At 39.7% G+C, this 14,169-nt stretch overlaps 1 protein-coding gene across 1 annotated transcript; it reads right to left on the reverse strand.

Annotated features, from left to right (window-relative positions):
- Positions 1-282: 282 nt before the first annotated feature.
- Positions 283-7,273, reverse strand: LOC120565036 (alkaline phosphatase-like). Its single transcript, XM_039810342.1, has 11 exons — positions 7,160-7,273; positions 6,492-6,608; positions 4,893-5,008; positions 3,890-4,064; positions 3,080-3,252; positions 2,544-2,669; positions 2,318-2,387; positions 1,849-1,983; positions 1,481-1,672; positions 1,260-1,370; positions 283-644 (listed from the first exon to the last, which is right to left on the reverse strand). The coding sequence occupies exons 1-11, from the start codon at positions 7,233-7,235 to the stop codon at positions 373-375; spliced, it is 1,563 nt and encodes a 520-aa protein (XP_039666276.1). The 5' UTR covers positions 7,236-7,273; the 3' UTR covers positions 283-372.
- Positions 7,274-14,169: the final 6,896 nt, after the last annotated feature.

Consider the following 14,169-nt stretch of genomic DNA (forward strand, 5'->3'; position numbering starts at 1 on the left):
ATCAGTGTTAGACGTATAGACAGTTTATGTGGTAGGAAGCTTATATACTGTCTATGGTAGGCAGGCCTACTTAAGATTTGCCTCTTTCTACCTAGCTAATGTTTGAATAAAGGATGTGTGGTCTTTTTTTAAATAAAGATTCCACTATTAAGTAGCATAGCCTAACTTCACTAAAATAGTTTCAATGCCCCATTTCAGAAATCAAATTTTAGATGTAGCCTACATCTAGTTAAACACATATTGCATTTATTTTAGACACTCTTTTAAATTACGCACAGGAAATTCAGTGTAAAGAATAATCTCTTTATTAACAAAAATGTCAGAGAACACAGTTATTCCAAGGTCAGGACAAATATTCCAAAGGCTGCCACCTCAGACAGAGCAGAGGATGTGGAGTAGGAGGCCCATCAGGAGGAGCAGCAGGCTGGGGTGGATGGATCCAGCATGGTTGGGCGGGGGTAGTTCGCAATCCTCATAGGGCTCCAGGCAGGCAGCATAAGCCATGACGTGGGCAATGTAGTTCTGCTCCTGGACTCCGTGGAAAAGGTGTGACATGGGACCTTTGGCAAAGATGGCTACATCTTCAATGCCGTGGGTCTCTGAATCAAGAGGGACAGGAGCCTGCTGAAGGTAATCATTGTCCGCTGAAGAACAATGGAACAAAGGAGCATTATAGTAGCTATATTAAGGTTTTCTGGCACATAGGCAAATTGCAATATGACCCTATGACTAAAATCAGATCTTTATGATAGTAGAAACAAAAATGGGATAGTCCTATAATACGTGAGATACTGCAGAGCTATTGTATCATTGCATAATGAAGGAAACAATCAGTCATCTTAACATAAATTAAAGTGTAATGCACCAAATTTCCTTATTGGACAGATTATCTGACTCTTCTTAATGAATGATTATAGGATTATAGTGTTATAGTATTTTAGAGTAATTCATGTTATGCTTATAATATAACAGTGATAAAAGAGTTATTTTTCAATATTTTATATAAATACAATTGATAAAGGTGGTACACAAGTTAATTGCTGTCATTTATAAAGAACCAACATTTGCTTGAAGCAACAACACGGTTTTTTTAGTATGATTAGGAAGGTGGTGGTTTATCATCTTCATCGTGACATTCTTGTCACAAAGAATACCTAGATTCAGTTTTTCTTCTTGCCTCTACAGTAGTTATGCCATTACACCACAAGATGGAGCTACTAAATTACTCGTCCATAGAAAGATTATCAATGTACACTTACATGAAATAGTCTCATTCATATCTGGGCGAGTTCCGTTCCGGTATCCTGGTCCATTTCCATACACAGCAGTGGTGAAATGCTTTTTGTCGTCAGCTAGTGAGCGAGACACCCCTGTGAATCACAAGACAAATTGGTATCAACAGGTTTGTTCAAACTTGGAACATCAGATGATATTCACTTTTTATCATAAAAACTCAGCTCTTGAGTGCATTTTAATGTACCTAAAACAGAGTTTCCTCTGGCAGAATGTCCTCCAAAGGCAAAGACATGGGAGTGGTCAGCAGTTACCACAGACAGGGTATCCAGCTCACTAGTGAGTTCAGCTGCTCGCCCGACCGCCCGGTCAAACTCAACAGCCTCATAGAGAGCTCTTTTGGCATTCCCTGCGTGGTGACCATGGTCAATTCTCCCACTTAAAGCCCAAAAGAAAGTAATTGACAAATAAGCATCATCAGCAGTATATTCCCCATTTAAGTTATTCAGAATTTAAGGTAATTTGTAGTGTGAAAATGACAGTTAAACTGACAGTTTCAGGATTAAGTGGTTGTTTGTTGTCAGGGAAATATGTACAGAAAACAATAACACGTATCTTCCACAAAGAGGTAAAATCCCTTTGGGTTCTTGCTGAGAATCTTAATTGCTTTCTCCATCATATCCGTAAGGGATGGGTCCGTGGACGAATCACGATCCAACTCGTAGTGGCAGTCCTTGGGCTCAAAAAGACCTAAAGGGAGAAACAGCAGGCCTCAGTTTTAAAGAAACATATTACCATTTTCCAAATGTTATATTACCAAATCTTAATGCACTAAATGCATTAAATGTGCACCGTTTGAATTTTTCTGCAAAAACAACTTGTATTATGGCTCAAAATTTTAAATTGTATCGAGGCTGTAAAAGAGAAGATAGTCTTATAAGTTTAATCGAGACTATGTTCCATTCACCCTATTTGCCCAAGGACAGTTCAGGCAGTCATTCAATAGCCAAATCTTTAGTGGTTTTATTTGAGAAGTGCCTTGAATGGTGATTGATGAAATGGTGAATCAAACCGTTGTCCTTACCCATCAGGAAGTCTGTATTTGCAGGATTGACAGCATCAAACTCAGCTTTGTTCCAAACATATTTAACATTCTGTAGGTAATGAAGAAAAACAAAACAAAATAATAACTAACAATAATAAACAAAACAAGTTGATTGGAAGTTTTTGGAAGGGTGGGGGGAGGCGTTGTAAACTTTTGTTAATTGCTCATTTTAAAAAAAAGTGTTGCAGTTGGAGGGACCACTTACCTTTTTGTTCTTCATCCACTCTTCAACCAGATTTTGTCCATCACTTCTGTCTCCTTTATAAGTCGGATACTCTGGGTCTTTCACAGTTCTCGGAAACATGTATTGACGTCCTCCACCAAGAATGACCTGGATCAAGAGACATTGTGACATTGTGTGTATATATAAATGCAATTTAAGCATGTAGCAGATTCTTTATTCCCTTGTGCTGCCCCTTTGGTTTACTCTCCATATGTTCTCCAAACAACCATTGTTTGGGATGCTAATTTAGGCACAGTGTATTGCAAGGTAATCATCAAATCTGTTTGTCTGGTAATGATCAAATTATTGACTCAATATGGCTTCCTAATAATGATTGGGTTGACTTTATAATATGCCAGTGGATATTCTCTGTCATCCAGGTTATAGAAAACCAAGAAATAGTAAATCAACCTTATCCAAGAGGCTGTACATGCCAACATGCAGAGCTACCAATGTGAATTCTACTAAGTCAATGCTCTAATGTTTGGTTACAGAAATACTTTTATATTAAGGCTTACATTTATCTCAGTGTTTTGAACTAGCTGGTAAGCAATGTCATGGCAGCCATTTTTGATCGCCTCAGAGGGGAGGTCGGAGTCAGAATACCAGGCTCGGTCTGCAGAGTGAGCGTAGTTTGCACCAGGAGAGGCATGCTGCACTCGGGTTGTAGTGACAATTCCCACAGACTTTCCTGAAACACACATTGCAACTGTGGTCATAATGTGGTCATTTATATACGGCAGCCCATTTATTGGCATGTATATACTTTACATACTTATGAGACATTAAAGAACAATTAGCGACAGTGGCCTTACATCCATAACACGTGCAGACCAACAAAAGCATATAGTAAGTACACGGAATTATTGGTCTTTCTGAGTAAATGTCCCGAAAGCTTTAGTGTGTAACTTTTTGATATTAATAAACGTATGTTACATTCCAAATGAGTTGTAACAAATCTAATTAAGACTATCAGCTCCACACAACTCTCTGTATTTCTCATTTCTCGCTCGCAGAAACTCGAGTGAAGATAATTACCTCTTCTGAAGAGTCCATCATGTTTTTGTGTCCTCCTTGGCTACTAGCAATTGCGTGGAGGAGGGGTGGGGCGATGCGCGATCACGGAAGGCTTGTATCATGTGGACAGGCCGATAGTTTTATTGTCATTACTTAGAATTCCTCATGGGTGCGACATAAACTACGCACTACGGCTTTAATAAATAACACATCAACAAGGACTCATCTAAACCGTGTCAAAGAAGATAGCCTATAAAGCCAAGTCTAAATGAAAACCAGTATAAAGAAAAGCTGTGTGAACCAGAACTTACCTGCTTTCTTGGCACGGTGCAGAACTGATGTGACTTCGTTCCCGTAGGAAGCCCTACAGTTGTACCTCGGGGTGGCAGCTGTGACACCCAGTGTGCCGTAGTTGGCCTTCACACCACATGTGTAAGCTGTGGCTGTGCCTGCACTGTCAGGCATCTGCTGGTCCACATTGTATGTCTGCAGGGGCCAAATATATTCACACACATTAACATGAGCATTTGTCAGCTCAGGCATTTAGAAGGTGTTCTAATCCACAGTTACTTATACTGAGATTATATTCTTGGACTGGGTGAGCATGGTTGTGATTCAAGATTCAAAAAGCTTTATTGTCCATCACATAATGATATTAAATTGTCTTTGGTTAGGGGCTCACATACAACATAAAAGCATACATGTACACACGTATACACATGTACCCTCAACTCATACAAGCAATACTCTCATGAGTTTATGGATATTAAAACGTTCAATTTAGTTGTTGTCTGGGTAATAAAACACCTGCCATTTAAAATGGGTGGGATAGCAGGTTCCAGTCTTGTTTTAATTTTGTCAGTGGGGCTAACCTGAACTAAAGTTATTTTACTTGCCTAAACTTGACAAACAAATTAAATGGCACGTTTGTGTCAACCTTTTGTCAAGAAGATGGTAATGGATAATCACTTTGAAAGTAAGTAATCAAACTTCTGTTAAACGTGAAAAAAGGGAATCAATATTGTCCAACCGAGGTAATAACCGTTATGTAAGATTAAAAATGATGATGACACTTGTAATAGTAATCCTAGTTGTATAAGAATGATGTAGTTTAAACATGAGAGTGCTGCTGAACTTGGTGGGAGCTAGTTGCTTTTGAAACTGTGTCGTTGCTGTATAATAATCATTATCCTTATATAACATGGTATTTCATCATTTTTTTTAGCATACGTGCATGCATCTTATTCTCATTCAGAGAGCTTGAATACACATTCCTATGTAGCCATTTGAATGTGTTGGTCAGAGTGGGCGGACCTTAGACAGCGCCAGGTGAGGGAAGGTATCCATAACTAGACTGGTCTCCTCCCCAGAATGTCCTGCCAACTGGCCTTTGAGGATCCGGGCAGCTGTCACTGTCGGTACCCCCATACCTGGAAGCAGGTGGAAACACACCTGAGTGTTAGATAACACAGGTCAGGCCAACAAAGGGCTGTCATTGTGCTCCATGAACCTCATGGAGCAAGGCTCAGCTGATATGAGAGTTTACAAGTGAAAGACATCTGTGTTATTTACCAATACAAACGGTGAATGCAAAGACAGCATTATTCCACATTTCTTTTCCTCTACAAACTTTATTATACTTTTTTTATATTTCATAAAAATGTCATGGCTTCTTGTCCAATACTACTTTTCAGAGACTTTTCCCTCTTTATTTTAGTACTGAAAATTACAAATTCAGATTGGATGAAGCATTAGTTAAATTCCTTCCTGCACCTTAATTACATTTGCTAAAACAAATGACCTATTTTTCTCTGTGTCTATGTTTTCCCAGGAAGTCAATATGTTTATCAAACTGAGCATTTAAAATTTGCTTTTGAAAATCTCCATTTATTTCAACATAAATCTGTAAATTGGTTAATTAAACTGCTGTCAGTTGCTAAAGTTTCAGGTTAAATATGTCATTATTCCTTATGAAGGTACAGAATTAAGAACTTCCTTATGGGGTGATTACATGTTACTGATCAATCCCAAACATTCATAAAACAATGATAACATCTGAAATGTGCTTCTCTCAGCAGGTATGTGGCTTGGGGTGGAGGCAGCTGTAACCATAAAACCATAAATTATCTATACTTTATTTTAAATATGTGCAATGAAGTTGCCAGATACTGATACTGGATGGTGGAGTTACCAGAAGGTAGTGCACATTGGTGATTCTTTTTTATCTTTGTGTTTGATCCTGGGTCATGGCTAATGTTCTAATGTCATAAGAAAATCTCAGTTTATCTTGTCTGGCTTCTTTACATTGGATTTACAATTTGTTTTCTTTTTATCTTAATATAGTGGGAAAAGTTCACTTTGCTAAATTTTTGTGCGAAATTGTTCAGTTTATATTCACACAGCATAATCTGGTAACCGGTCCTAGCAGTTTGGAGATTTTAGTATTAAGGGGAATTGAAACTAATTTCATAGGTGACCAGTTTCTAAAACGTTAGCTATGCATGGGATTTTGTTTTTACTCTTTGCAGTGGTTTATCTTTTCTGGTGTTTAGATCAGTTAAGGACACGTGGAAATAGCTACACATGCAATGTACTGACTGACTGTGGTTTTGCCTTAGTTCATTTTGTTATGCTTGACTTTTCAAGCAGTAATAACTGCTGGTGATCAGATGTCAACATTCAGCTCCTTCCACCCATAAAACCCATGCTTTTTGGGGTCACATTAGTGCATTTGGTTTGCATTGCATTCTCTCTCTCTCTCCCTTGGTGAACTACACCACAATAATGAGACCCACACTTTTAAGATTTAATGGATTCTTCTCACCTGAACAAACACAATTATCTAAAGGGAAAATGCTCCACAAATCAAAGAAACATCTTAAATGCTGGGAAGAGCTCCCTTTGTAGACTCACCGTCACCCAGGAACAGGATGATGTTCTTGGCTTTGTGAATATTAGGCTGAACATTCAGGGCAGTGTGAAGAGCCTGTCTCGCTTTATTGTTCCAGTAGCTGGCATGGAGCTCTTCCTCTATAAGCAAGAAAAAGACAATATAATAGGGTCATCCACAATCAGCTGTGGCTTAAATAAATGTGCTTTTATATTTTAAATCTATATCCATCTACCAATTATTACATTGAAAATAAGATATAAAATGAGTCATAAAAGACTAATTATAAACTAACTATAAAGAATAATTATACAAGACAAGGAAAATGAATTATTTATTGATGATTGTGTGACCTTGTGTCATTGCGGGTTTCTTTTTTAGACATGCTCTGTTGTATATAAAAATGGTTGTAACAAATGAGTAATAGTGAATATTATTTCTTTAGCATGAGGCAAGTCACCTTTTCCATCAAGATAATAAAAAAGGCACTGGCAATGTTTTATTCTTAACAGGAAATGTTTTTCTTTCTTGAATTGAAAGTTGAGTACTCTAAGAAAGGCATTTTTCCGTGTTGTCCTTGAAATCCAGTTAAATAAGGCCAATGTGACATCTGAAAGTAAGCATTCTTAGTTTCTGTAGATACCTAATTGTGTCTAACAGCAGCACTATATAACATATAACAGATCCTTACCTGAAACAGACAAAGTCCACTGCACTGAAATAAAAATTAAAAAAAACGTAAAAATTAGTTTATTTTGGCTAGCCATGGCATTGACTTTATGTGAATTAAAAAAGTACAGGTGTGCCACACACTGATGTCTCTTTATAGCTGCAGCCAAGGAGCAAAGGGCACATAGAGGAGCCTTTGAACGTGAGCCACAGGTTACTTACAACACACACACACACACACACACACACACACACACACACACACACACACACACACACACACACACACACACACACACACACACACACACATAAAGGACAAGAGCAAAGTCAATACATTTCTCCATTTTCCTTTGTAGGTATCCAATAGTGCTGTGTGGATGAGGTGGCATGTGACAGATGTTTAGGCATGTAGTTCCCTGTGTTGTCTCACATGATATTACACATGATATTAATTGCTGGATGTCCAATGTTTTGCAGCTAACAGACAAGACTGACATACTCGTGTTTGCATCACTTTCTCTGAAATACAGTGAGCAAGTCAGAAACCTTGGCATTATTTTGGATACTAACTCTCAGAAACTGGTTCATACATTTATCTCAAGCAGGTTAGACTACTGTAATGTTCTATTTTCAGCAGTGGTGAAGTCTACGAGATATGCAGGTATACTCAGTATACCCAATAAGAAAGCTCCAGGATTTCAATATACCCACATAAAATACCCAATGACACACAACAATATGCTTTCCATTATATTTTTTATAAATTTTGAATTGTCATCTGTTTTTCTTCATCACATAGGCTAAATAAAGTTTTTTTTCCCTCTGTAAATTGGTGCATAAAAGTGTCTCTGAATACAGGAAATAAAGACCCCCACTATGATATGCCCCCCATCTCCCCCCCAAGATATATATATATATATATATATATATATATATATATATATATATATATATATATATATATATATATATATATACACACACACACACACACACTACCGGTCAAAAGTTTTAGAGCACCCCAATTTTTCCAGGTTTTTATTGAAATTCATGCAGTTCAATGTCTTATTGTACTCTGAAATGAAAGAATAGAACAAATGAACAATTTAAGTTAAAAAACAAAATCATGGAATCAATTTATAAACCAAAATGTATTCTAAATATTTGACTCATCAAAGTAGCCCCCTTTGGCAGATATAACAGCTGAACACACTCGTGGCATTCTTTCTACAGTGGAAATCAAATATTCTTCAGAAAGTTCTTCCCAACTTTGTTGCAGAAGTTCCCATAAATGTGTGGCACTTGTAGGTTGCTTTGCTTTCACTTTTCTGTCCAGTTCATCCCAAACCAGCTCAATGGGGATTAAGTCTGGTGACTGTGCTGGCCACTTATGTTTTTAAGCTTACCATCTTGTTCTTTTTTGCTAAGGTAGTTCTGGCATAGCTTGGACTTATGTTTTGGGTCATTATCTTGCTGTAGGATGAACCCCTGACCAACTAGGCGCATACCAGAGGGTACTGCATGGCGCTGCAAAATGCTGTGGTAGCCGTTTTGCTTCAGAGTGCCTTTCACTCTGTATAAATCACCGACCCTGGATCCAGCGAAACAGCCCCAGACCATCACACTTCCTCCTCCATGTTTGACAGTTGATGTCACACACTGAGGAACCATCCTTTCGCCTACTCGGCGGCGTACAAAAATCCTGCGTGATGAACCGAAGATTTCAAATTTTGATTTATCAGTCCATAGCACCTTCTTCCAGTCTTCAGTAGTCCATTGACGATTTTTCTTGGCCCAGGCAAGCCTCTTTTTCTTATTCTGACATCTAACCAATGGCTTTCTTGCTGCAACTCGACCTATCGAACCTGCAGCTCGAAGTCTTCTCTTTACAGTTGAAACTGAGACTTGCTTATTACGACCACTATTAAGCTGTACTTGAAGCTGTTGTCCTGTGAGCCGCCTATCACGCAAGCTGTTGACTCTCAGAAACTTCTTCTGATTCTTTTGTGGCTTTGGGTCTGCCAGACCTCTTCCTGTCAGTTTCCCCCAGTTTCTAAGTGCCTTTTGATGGTGAAGAATACTATACTTCACTTTCTTCGCAATTTCTCTGTAGGAAAGACCAACATTCTTAAGTGTTATGATGGTCTGTCTCTCTTCCATTGTTAATTGCCTTTTTCCCGGCATTTTTATGGCAACACACTACTTTCTGCAGTACAAAACTGTTCAAATAATGCTCACGAGGGTATGGTACTGTGTTCCAACAATACTTTTATACAAACAGAGGGGGTTGTAAGTAATCCAGACAATTTGGAACACCTGTGGGAATTGGTAGCAGAACAGCTTTACGTTGTTAACCCATTTCTTGTTCCCTGAAAAAGGCCTTTTTGTAAAATTCTGGAATGTACATTATTTTTTCAGTTTTGCGTAACCTTACTTTTTTTTTAACCTCAGGCAGTTCACCACTTACCTTTGTACCATTTCAAGCTATTCATTGGACTTGAACTGCTAAAATGTCAATAAAAAACAAAAACAATTGGGGTGTTCTAAAACTTTTGACCAGTAGTGTATATGTGTGTCCTTACACGTAAATTTGAACACCCCCCGAGCCTTCTTCATTCTTTTTTTAAATGTTTCTTTTTCTAGAAATCAGCGAACCCTTATCAGAAAAAAGTCCCAGATAGCAGTTGCTCTAGGAAATCTTTATAAAACTAAGGGGCCCGTAAAAATAAGGTGTTACCTAAAATAATTGTTATTAAATGAATTGGGACTCAGCAAGAAAAGGGTTTCATCCTTATTTAAGTAACATTTGCAAAAACACTGTATAAAAATACATTGACAAAATATTTGCTTACAAAATACATTCATGTACCGTACAATCCAAATAGATTACATATCAAGTGATCTGACAGAAAATAGATGTACTATTTGGAGCCACAAGGTCAAGATACAAACTTGATGAAAACAAACAAACATAAAAGTTACATATTTTTCACTCCTGAAAGAGGTACAGCATTTTCTTGTAAAGTCTTTTGGTTTCGCAGCGTGGCACGGCAAGATGGCTTGTAGTCCAGGTTTCTGCTACCGTCATATAGTCATTTATTCAATCTGGACAATGACGATCATGTACATCAACAGCTGTGTGCACTGTCTAAATGTCCACAAGCTGAACAGTGATCCCTCAGCCTGCTTGCCTGTTTCAAGTTATTCTGGGTAAAGCCTCAGATTGATGTGTAAATAGTAAATTACAGCTCCTTGCAAATGTTTAATACCACTAAGCGAGAGTGCTAACAGAGTTTGTATTTAACTTTGAAAAACAAGAAGAGGATAACATTCTTACTAATAAAAGAGTTAGTTAGTGCAAGTTGGTAGTCATGATACAAGAAAAGTTTTGAAATAGTCCTTATGAAGTAAATACAGATGACTCTACAATGGCTTGCATGCAGTGTTTCTTAAAGGTGCCCTGCCACACAAAACCGTTTTTACTTGTATTTTTTTAAATATGTTAGGTCCCTATGTATTTGTGTTATGTTGTGAATGTGAAAATGAACTGCTACCTCCTCTGTCAGCTCTAGCCACTGAAAAGAAATATGCGGAGAAATCAGGCCAATTACAAAAGCTGGTCAGTCTGACGTGGTGTTGCCTGAGCTCATTACTATTCATGAGCTTGCCCAGTTGCGCTGGGTAAAAGATGCGGATAGCCAGGCTCTCATTGGCTAGCTGTTAGCCAATCAGAGTCAAGCAGCTTAGCTCGTTGAATATTAATGAGAACTGGCACAAATCGAGCAGAGTCTTCCTGCAGGCTTACTATACCACGCTAGAATGGCTTGAAACAAGGTAACCAAGGCATTTTTTCCACAAAAGATTTTACACAGTCCATGGTAGAACTTCAGACATACCACAAAGTAATGAAATGCATGTGGCAGGGCACCTTTAAAGGGGTGATAGAATGCAAAACCGATTTTACCAGTTGAATAATGACCTCTAAATCCCATTGACACCTCTTTTCTCTGCAAATCTCCCAATTTGAAACTGCCTCTGAAAACGGGCAAATCTCAACAAGCTTGGCTCTAGTCTCTCTCTTTGTCACGCCCCAACATTTGCATAGGCTACACAACTGACCTGAGATCAGTTAGTCTTCTGACTCTAGGTCGGGCAGATCTCAGAAATTGTATACATTGTTCATCTGCTATTTTACCATTCAATTCACTTCTGAGACTTTTTTATGCGAGAAATCAACAATGTAGAGGTCAAATATGGGCCATTTTACAAAAATGTATGTCTAATTGCAAATTTTGTATGACTGTGTGTCGGAGTTCAGCGGATAGTGCTGCCTGTGTAGTTGCCTCGTCGCCTGGCCTGCTTTCCTTCACAGACCACAGCCTGCTGTGAGCTCGATTGAGCTCCGTCAAGGCTGGCAGCCCACGGCACTTCAGACCCGCGCAAAGTCACCGCTTTGTGCGCTAATGGACTACTAAACACCGCTGCCCTGACAGAGCTCCAGGGCCTGCAGTTCCCCTCTTCCTAATGCCAGGTGTGTGTGAGTGAGAGTGCGGTCAGTGAGCTTGTTACGCCAGCAATCTCTTACCACAGATTCCAGTTAATCTTAAAATGTGTGTAATTATAATGTGTTGAGTTATTTAAACAAACTATTGGGGAAATAAACGCCGCTTGTCCACGAGTCTCATTGATAGAGCCTGCGGCTGGATGTAGCTCTATCAATGAGAGCTAGCTAGCCTCCTCTTAGAATTCCTCTGAAATTCACAAAAATTCATTAACTTGAAATCGGACACCATTGTTGGCTTTATAAGACCCTTAGGTAGATGTTGTATATGCGGCGTGACGAAATTCAAACTGTAAATATACTTGAATTACGCCGAAAATGAAGCTAACTATCCGTGATTTGTAGCTAGCTACACATAGCTAGGATTGAAGGGACAGTCGCAGCTAACGAATCCATTAACTTGAAATCGGACACCGTTGTTAGCGTTGTAAGACATTTAGTTAGATGTTGTATAAGTGGCGTGACATGTGTGTAACATGTGGTAAGAGATTGCTGGTGTAACAAGCTCGCTGACCGCGCTCTCACTCTCACACAACGGGCCATTTAGTTAGCAGGAAAATGGGAGTTGCAGGCTCTGTCATGGCAGCGGCATTTGTTAGTCCATGCTGTGGGCTGCCAGCCGTGACGGAGCTCCATGTACCTCATAGAAGGCCGGGGTCTGTGAAGGAAGGCAGGCCGGGTGGCGAGGCAGAACCGGCAGCTGAACTCCGACACACAGTCTTACCAAATTTGCATTTAGCCATCAAATTTCGTAAAACTGCCCATATTTGAGCTTTATATAGTTGATTTCTCTTTTCTTAAAAAAGTGTCAGAAGTGAATTTAATAACGAACTAGCCCAACAAACAATGTATAACTTTGCAGTGTCTGAAATATGAGACCTGCTGTCGAGTCTCCCATGTGTTTCTATGTAGTTTGCTCAAACCAATCAGCGAGTAGCTCATTCGGAATATTCATGAGCATACCATATTTGGAAGAAAAGCTCTTGTTCCAAATAGAGCCATATTCACAGGGTAGTTAAGGGGCTAATAAAATAGCATTCGGGCAATTTTCAGCCCAACCAATGTTACATACCCCATTAGGAGACCTTAAGGAACAGTGTAAAATACCCTATATAATCATTCTATCACCCCTTTAAAGAGCTGCTTGCATGTGAATTCATGTTTGCATATTTGTCTGTGTTTAAGCCTGCAATGCCTGCCTGTTTGTTAGTTTGTATTTGAATAAGAGCTACTACATGCATGTTTATGCCTGCATTTTGGATGCACTCTAGTTACAAGTTCATGTGAATGTACACTGTGTGATCAGGATGTAGGATATTTATGTTAACACATACAGTACTGTATACGTGTATCCCTGCATTCTGACTTGCCAGCCTGTGTGCATACAGTGATTGTGTGCATGCACTCTATGGGCCCTATCTTGTACCCAGCGCAATTGCCTTTGTACACCGACGCACGTATCATTCCTATTTTGCACCCGACGCACAGCGGACTTTTCCCTCCACAGACGCACGTCGGTAAAATTGTTAATGTATTTGCGCGGGGGCGGTTCAGTGAAAAGAGGAGGCTTGTTCAGGCGCAAACGTTCCCTGATGCTATTTTGCAGTTTCAGAAAACAATTCCGCCACTGACCAGGAAAAACCTAGTCTAAAGTCAGTGCCGATAGTCTAAAGTCAGTAGCGCGTTATTCAGATGCTATTTTAGGGGCGCATGCTTGGCCATAATGTAGCATGTGCACAACGCGCATACACTTCTCTCATCTACACGGACGCAGCAGTTCTCATTTTTGCAAACCATACATAATTACAAAGAAAAATATTACTGAAAATGTGCTTCAGGTGTTTGGATAGATCAGGAGGCACTTTACAGTACAATCCTCAAAAAGTCGCAGCATTCTTTGTGGCTTGTTGTGTTTTACACAACATTTCTGTGAATCATGGATGTGTTGATGACATAAATGAGGAAATATTAGAGGACTTAAGGAGACGTCATGTTGAACTACGGTGGGATTGGACACTCCGGCGGAATCTGGTCCGCGAGTGGCAATGCGCGATGGTGGAGCGGGTGGACGGAGATGGCGTGGGGGGAGGAGGAAGGGGCACAACAGGTGCAGGTGGTGCGTTTGGAGGCCCATGCTCCATGGCTGTAGCAATCCTCTCCAGACTTGAGGAGATACGTCCGAGAGGCCGCTGCAACATCGCCACCCGGTCAAGATGGCATTTATTACTTTGCCGCATCCCAGACAGCTCCCGCTGGCGTGCGCCAGGCAAATCCGCCGTCATAATAGCAATCCGCCATGGAACAAGCGCGCCTGCTCTTAAAGGAAATGTGAGATGACGCTCTGATTGGTTTATTGCACGTTACGCCCAAACCACACCTAGCTACTTCAGACCAACCCATTTTAGATTTGCGTCGGGCGCAAGAGTCATTTATCACGCCGGTATAATAGCAACAGCACCCGAGATCCA

Source organism: Perca fluviatilis, chromosome 9, assembly GCF_010015445.1.
Source record: "Perca fluviatilis chromosome 9, GENO_Pfluv_1.0, whole genome shotgun sequence".
In the NCBI taxonomy this organism is placed as follows: domain Eukaryota; kingdom Metazoa; phylum Chordata; class Actinopteri; order Perciformes; family Percidae; genus Perca; species Perca fluviatilis.